The sequence below is a fragment of the Anarrhichthys ocellatus genome, unplaced genomic scaffold (genome assembly GCF_004355925.1).
Source record: "Anarrhichthys ocellatus isolate YVR2014 unplaced genomic scaffold, GSC_Weel_1.0 scaffold13, whole genome shotgun sequence".
NCBI lineage: Eukaryota > Metazoa > Chordata > Actinopteri > Perciformes > Anarhichadidae > Anarrhichthys > Anarrhichthys ocellatus.
In genome coordinates this window covers 2,216,994-2,224,327 of record NW_022280043.1, presented here as the reverse complement: position 1 = coordinate 2,224,327, position 7,334 = coordinate 2,216,994, and the positions used below count along the sequence as shown (strand labels likewise).

Genomic DNA, 7,334 nt, shown 5'->3' with positions numbered 1-7,334 from the left:
CGCTATGCCAATATGACATTTGGGGGTTATGTAAGACTAGCACTCAGAGACACGAGGGAACATTTTACAGTGCGTGTCCATATAGAAGTCATTTAGAATTTAGATTTTCATCTTGATAATTAGTAATCTTCACTCTCGGTGTCTGAGGTTTGGCTGCACTTGGAGTAGGGCATACATTCAGTTATTTCCCCTTGAATCAGTGACAGTTATTAAAATAAAAAAAAGTTTGTTACTTAAACAAACCAGCAGAAATCACTGAATAAAGGTGGTGCTTCCAATTATTTGATAGAAATCTGTTCATATTTTATATATTTAAGTTCAAGTTAACATCAAGATACAGAAAAGAAAAATGGATGAAATCTTAAGGTGGTAAAATCATTGTTCACAAAGTTTAAGACATCCCAATTTGTCTTTATTTCTCAACAGGATATGATATTAAAAAGCCAAAGTAACAGTTTCACTGTCAAGAGAAGTAACACCGTCAACAGAAAAACAAAGTAACATAAAGAAATGATTACAAACAATAGATACATATGTGAAGACTAAACCCTGTTTGCAGTTGTTAAGCTTTGACAAAACAGAGCTAACTTCTTGAAAGACGATCTGCAGAGCTGCCATTGCTTGACAGTCTACTACTTTTGGATCCACTGTATGTCTCACAGTTCACTTGCTTCTAAAACTGAAAGAAGTGCTGCATTTTAAGTAGGCTAGATCACACAGGAAACATGATTTCCAATAGGACAGAAGTGCTCACATGATTGGTCACACTGTGTTGGAGCTTTCTTGGTTTCATGTCTTTTACAACTTTGAAAAAGAAAGTCCTCAGGGCGAAATGCACCCGAACTACGCTATGTTCGTCCTGTGCAGGGCCAGGCTGTGGACGGGGTGGAGGCTGAAATTACTGGCCCTCCTCCTCACGCAGGAACTGGAACACGGAGGAGAAATCTTTATTGGCATATCCGCGTGCGCACATCATACGGTAGATCTGATGGGCTAAGGAGCCGAGAGGAACAGGAGTCTTTGTGCTGGTGGCCGTGTTCTGTGCGAGGCCTAGATCCTGAAAAAGAAAAGCAAACATACGCTAGAAAAACCAACAAAGCCGATAATTAAATTCTAAACTAAAACCACCAGTCCACACCACAGAGAATTTCTGTTGTAATAATATGGGCTTGATTGCCTTTTAAGAGCGATGTAAACTACTGCAGAGTAGTTCACTGCATCATTTTAAGTGGCGTGATCTAAGAAATATATTTTTCCCCCCTAACACTGTCACTTACATCCCGGTCACATGCAACGCATAGAACACAGAAATGAGTCCTTGGCTGACTTTTTCTAACTCTGATACATACATACAGTACATAGAGAGCTGCAGGAATGATTCCTAAAACCCCAAAATCACTTAAAATGTTTAACTTCCGGTTCCCTCGCTGCGAGGTCAATGGTTTTTAATAAATGGTTTTCTGAGGTAGCTTTCAACACAAGCTTGAGAGATATAAAATATATCAAATATCATCATCCAAGGACTAGTGTGCCTTCACAGCCTCGTTGTGTTTACTCATGCGACCGTGATGCAGTTAGTTTATAACGTTTAATTCTGATTAAATGATTTTGGCAACACTAATGCTCAAACATAGTTGCAGCCTCAGGAAATGGGGTTCAGTAGAGGTCACTAAACTGACCTTTGCCATCAGCTGGGTGCCGAAGCCTCCCTGGTAGTTATTCCCGGACGGGACTCCCTCCATGACTCCAGGCACAGGGTTGTAGGTGTCACTGGACCAGCACCGACCTGAACTCATGTTCAGGATCTTGGCCAACAGTTTGGGATCAAGACCAAGTCTGTGAGTGAAGATACAATCCCACGTTACTTATGCAAAGTGTCTTCATGCTGCGTCTATCGTTATGATTTATACACAGATATTTGTAACCATGAGATTTGTTCACCTGACTCCCAAGTTCATGGTCTCTGAAGTCCCAATCATTCCAATGGCTAGAAGCATGTTGTTGCAGATTTTAGCAGCCTGTAACATGATGGCAGTATGTTAGAATTCAATAACCACGTTAATCACTGGTATTTTATGACTCCATTTTTGTATTCGATTAAACAATTCACCAACAAGTACACACACACACACAAAATTTAAAAAAAATATTTTTTTTAATCCGACTATCCTGGAAAAAGGGGCCTACCTGTCCAGTTCCAACCTGACCGCAGTACACCACATTAGCTCCCATGCAGGTGAGCAGTTCTTTGGCTGCAGTAAATTCCTCCTCTGCACCTCCAACCATAAAAGTCAGTTTACCCGAACTGGCTGCACCCACACCTAGGGACGCAAAAATGATAAAATGACTAACGCACTGTACATTTAGGGAACCAATTAATCAAAACTGAAATACAATGTGCCTCACATAAAAACTAACAGAGAAAACTATTGCATGTAAAGTTTAAATTAAACATGTTCTCTCGAGGCAAGTCTGTCCAAAGCTTTGGGACCCTGTTGGAAAAAGTTTGGTCAGCCCTTAAGTATTTAAAAGCAGCCGTTTCTGAAGCCATTTGCACATTTGATGGTGCATTCAGGCTCACATGGGGTTAAAAACTCAGTAATATACAATAACCAGGTGCAGGCCACATGTGTGCCAAGAAATTAACCAACATAGTCCTCTAATTAATCCGAAAGTTTACAGGAAGACAATGGAGAGAAGCCAAGGTGGGTGTTACATTACGTTCCCCCTCCCTAGTCCCCGTGAGCTGTCTGCCAGCAGTATTTTGTTCTGACTTGACTCTGCTGGAGTCAGCAGCGAGGTACAACTGTCAAGCTGAGAAATAACTAAAGCTCGGGTAATGGATTCTAACAGTTTCTATAGAAAAGCCGTCATTTAAAAAGTATTATCAACCGAGTTAAGGTGTCAACGTGACAGAGATTTCTGCCATTCAGTAGAAATATGACAAAGTACTGTTTGATCAAGAACTTTGTTGTAACATAACTATCTTCTCACAGACATGCAGACGAGGATCGAGATGAGAAACCTCAAATGTGAAGGTTGAATAGATGAAGTAATTACCTACATATATATAGGCAAGTAATTCAAAAATATTTTTTGAACAACTTCATATTATACAAGTTATGATAGGTAATTGAACTCTGTAAATGTAAATTCCCACACACAAGTATAAAGTCCTTCTTTATATATATATATATATATATATATATATATATATATATATATTCTTTACCAGCAGTTAACCAGTCCCCATTCTGCCACTTCAGACCTCTATACTCTAGGCTTCGGTACGTAAGCATTCCAGTCTGTGGAAAATGAAAGATGGCCCTTATCTCATCTGGTTCTTACATTTTTTTCCACACATCACACACATGCTGACTCAATTATGTCCCCATGTGTGCTTTTATGTCTAAACGTTAACCACACTGGATTAAACAGTCCCCATCATGCCACTGTGCTTCTGTTGATTTCTGTCTCACCACTGAAGATGTTCAAAGAGTTTCATTAACGTGATTGACATGATATATCAAAGTATGACACATGCTTCAGTTTGCACTAGTTAAACTGCCGGCGCGCGCGCGCACGCACACACACACACACACACACACACACGTTCAAGGCAGAAAGCTGGACAACTTTAATCCATGTGCACTACCACAGGAAGGAAGCATATAAATAATTACTAATCTTTGGGGCCGGGCTATAAAATGAAGCAAAATCAATTCAAAGAAAGTGGCCGTCTTGACGTTGACGAGGCCAAGTTCAAACAAGCTGTGTTTCTGTGTGGACCCCCAAGAAAGTGTGAGAGCGCACACGTAACGGCGTGGACCATTTGTGCAGGCAGAAGCTGCTCCTCCCCCTCCTCTTCAGGGATCACACTAATGTTTTTTCACTTGAACTGTCGGGGCAAGTGGGTCAGAAATCTACTTGCACAAAGTCAATTCTTATTTGCCCCGCAACATATTGTTATATTTATTAGTGTTTATAAAATAACAAGGCCCAAAGTAAATGGTCATGTTTGATCTTTATTTATGTTAAAGAATCCGGAGTTTCACTCACATCCTCTGAAGTCACCCAACTAAACTCCTGTTTCTAGGATAAATGAAAAGCTCGCTTGGGCTTCAGCTCAGAAACTTAGTTGTTACCCGTCTGATCTGTACTGTGGATGTGCAACTCTCAACAGAAATGAGAAGGAAGCGAGATGGCTCACTCTTTAGCTACTTGCATCATCGGCTCCAGAAAAAAAAACTGCTTTTAATAAATAAATAAAAAATGTACCACTTGCCTGTTCAGGCAAGTAAGTTGCTAGATTTACTAGCCCGACGAGGCTCTTTTCATGCCGCGGGTAAGTGGCCAATCCTTCTGGTTGAGTCCGGTAGATTGTTGAACCTACCTTTCCAGTAATGTAGAGCTAAAATGACTAGTTGATTGATCAAGCAACAGAAAATAAATCTGCAGTTATTCTGATATTTGATTAAACGTTTAAGCAGGAATGGTACAATCCACTATCAGACTTCCATGATAGCAAACTAAATATCTTTGGGTTTTGGACCTTTGCTATGACAAAACATAATGTCACCGTGGGCACTGGATGCTTACGGTGAGATTTAATCGAAACTGAAAATAACTGCTAGTCACAGCCTTACAATAATGTAAAATTACACGAATGCTACAAGTTATGTTCGCAAACAGTATATGCTCAATTACCAGTTTAATAAAACTCACACCTATGTATTACAGTGAGGGCTGACTAGATATTAGAAACACCTCTTTATAATACAACACAGTTTAGAGCTACAAAATGATCATGAAGTTGAATCAAACACCTCTCTGAAATATTCTAAACCCAAATCAAACATTATTACCTTTGTAAAGAGGTATTTATTGTATGTATTAGGCTACATCAGCAAGGTGAAGACCACATGATAACCTGACAGCCAGGCGTATGTATTTAGAGGTATTGTAATAGATAAGATAACACCTATATCTCAAACAATAGTGTAAAATGTACCTCCTGATACAGGTGCATCCATGAAAACTGCCCCCATCTTCTCAGCAGCAGCAGCCATCTCTTTTGAAACAGCTGGGTCGATGGTGCTGGAGTCGATGAGCAGGGAGCCTTTCTTCACCTTTCTGTTGAGACGTACACGACTAAGACTCTGACTTAAAACCTACGAGGTTATTCTGCACATACTGAAAGAGAAACCAATGTTAAGCCTACTTCAGAATGCCATTGGGTCCAGTGTACACATCGACGACATTGGGACTAGAGGGGAGCATGGTGATAATGCGGTCAGCCTTATCTGCTACCTCAGCAGGATTATCCACAATCTGAGAAAACACACAAAAAAAAGGTAAGAAGAGAACAAACGGGTGAAAACTGTATGAATATGAAAAAGGCTCGTGTACATTTTACACTCCCACCTGAGCGCCCAGCTCTTGCACTTCCTTGCAGGACTCCGGGAACACGTCCGTAGCGATGACCGGGTATCCGTGCTTCAGCAGGTTCTTTGCCATTGGGTTTCCCATGTTGCCCAAACCAACGAACCCCACCAATGTCTTCGAGGCCATAGACCTAGCGGAGACTGAAACACAACAGCCAAATGCAGCAATGATAAGACACGGCATCCTTATTACATAGTCAAGAGTCAAGATTAGTCAAGATGTCTCGTGTCCCCCAACACTGGGTATGTAATATCTTGGCTTGTTTTTAATATTCTGTAAATAATAACAATAAAAATCTACAATCCAAGTAATGAAACCTTTGTTCAGGTGTTCATGTTTAAATTTAATTGAGGTAGTTTATGTAATTCCATTGTGATTGCCCTTCAGTGCCAGAGTCATCTAATCTAATGGCGTCAAGCATTTTCAATATTTACTTTGCTGTTTGTTGATACACTCTTGTAAAAGACAAGCAAGCTTATTTCATTTTAAGAAATAACTTAATACTGGAGCTCATCTTCACACTAGTAACAAACAAATAGATACCCTGTGAGGTTGTTTTACTACCAGTAGGTCCTCCAAATACTAGTCTTGTTGTGTAAACTGAAAGTGAGTGCGCACTAGACACATTAATTACTTCTTTTTTTTTTCTTGTTATGTAAATAAAACATGATTCTTGTGTTGACGCTCCGAAGATCGTCGGTTTAAATGCCTCCTTAAGAGCCACCATCTTTCTACAATGAATTTACATGACAAAGCACACAGTGACTGACATTACATAATGTGCCTAAAATAAAGACGCAGGACACAGTAGGACAATTGCAACCCTTCAGCGTTTAGAAAGGTCGCAGAGGAGAGCTCGGGCTGTTAGCGCGTGGCTGTGTCACGTAAACACAACGTAATTTTGACAGGAAAGCTCATTCACCAGTAAATTGTGAACTGAAGCCACTGAAGCAGCAGCTACACCCAGTCTGGCGAACATGTCCTCAAACTTCCCTTACAACGAGCATTTCCCGGAGTATCGTCTCCGTAACAACCACATCTTCTACAGTAAAGTAAGAAACACACGACGATAACACGGTCCAAGTTTGTTCTCCTTACCGAATGCAAAGTCAACATGCTTGCAACACTTTCCACCTAGGTACCGGGACCCTCTCAACACAGCGGCCATGCTTCTTTCCTCTTGACCTTACGTGTGACGTCAGAGCACGCACGTCAACGGCGTTTCCTGCGTCCAAACAAAGAGCAGACATGCGCAGAACGGCCTCCCAAATCGTCGCAGATCCAGCCACTGAGCTGCAGGGGCGGGCCTGTTTCCCCATCGACAGATTCATTTGTTACATTCATTTTGTGCATATTTATGACTTTACAATGTTCAACTATGTATGACTGCTGCAAATATCGGTACTAATATTATTCAGGTTATCTTCCATCTTATGTTATGCATTAATAGACTGTATATAAGATGTATTCTTTTTTAAATTTCCCATTTTTCCCATTATTACTGAGTGTGCTTTACTTGTCATCTTATTTTACATGAATTAGGATATTCTATTCCAGTTTTTGTGTTCATTCTATGTCCATTTTCCCTTGTTGTAGAGCACGTTGTGCTGCATTGCTTGTATGAGGCGCGATACAAATAAAGTGTATTATTACTGTTTGATGTGAATCTCTAAAGCTTACTGAAAGAGGTTCTACGTATTTCTGCCAGGCCTCGCTAAAGCTCGGATTGGGACTTTCTTATTCACAGTGGTGGGATAACTAGTAATACCACAGTGAATTAATACTCCTCATACTTTCTATGTTATTATTTAGTCATTATTTCTGACTCTTTAATGTGTAAGCATTACGTGTCATAGTTGACCAGGGTGAAGCTTAACTTAGCATGTAAA

At 40.3% G+C, this 7,334-nt stretch overlaps 1 protein-coding gene across 1 annotated transcript; it reads right to left on the bottom strand.

The window, feature by feature from the left end:
* Nucleotides 1-390: 390 nt before the first annotated feature.
* hibadhb (3-hydroxyisobutyrate dehydrogenase b) lies at nucleotides 391-6,651 on the bottom strand. Its single transcript, XM_031853200.1, has 8 exons — nucleotides 6,544-6,651; nucleotides 5,425-5,585; nucleotides 5,222-5,331; nucleotides 5,012-5,133; nucleotides 2,188-2,321; nucleotides 1,942-2,018; nucleotides 1,680-1,836; nucleotides 391-1,057 (listed from the first exon to the last, which is right to left on the bottom strand). Exons 1-8 carry the CDS (start codon nucleotides 6,611-6,613, stop codon nucleotides 899-901), a joined length of 990 nt encoding a protein of 329 aa, XP_031709060.1. The 5' UTR covers nucleotides 6,614-6,651; the 3' UTR covers nucleotides 391-898.
* Between the last annotated feature and the right edge of the window lie 683 nt (nucleotides 6,652-7,334).

Coding starts and splice junctions, on each gene's coding strand:
- hibadhb (XM_031853200.1), bottom strand. CDS start 6,613: ATGGCCGCTGTGTTGAGAGGGTCCCGGTACCTAGGTGGAAAGTGTTGC. Junction 5,134..5,221: donor GGACCCAATGGCATTCTGAA/GTAGGCTTAACA, acceptor ACGTCTCAACAG/AAAGGTGAAGAAAGGCTCCC. Junction 2,322..5,011: donor GGATGCACCTGTATCAGGAG/GTACATTTTACA, acceptor TTGCGTCCCTAG/GTGTGGGTGCAGCCAGTTCG.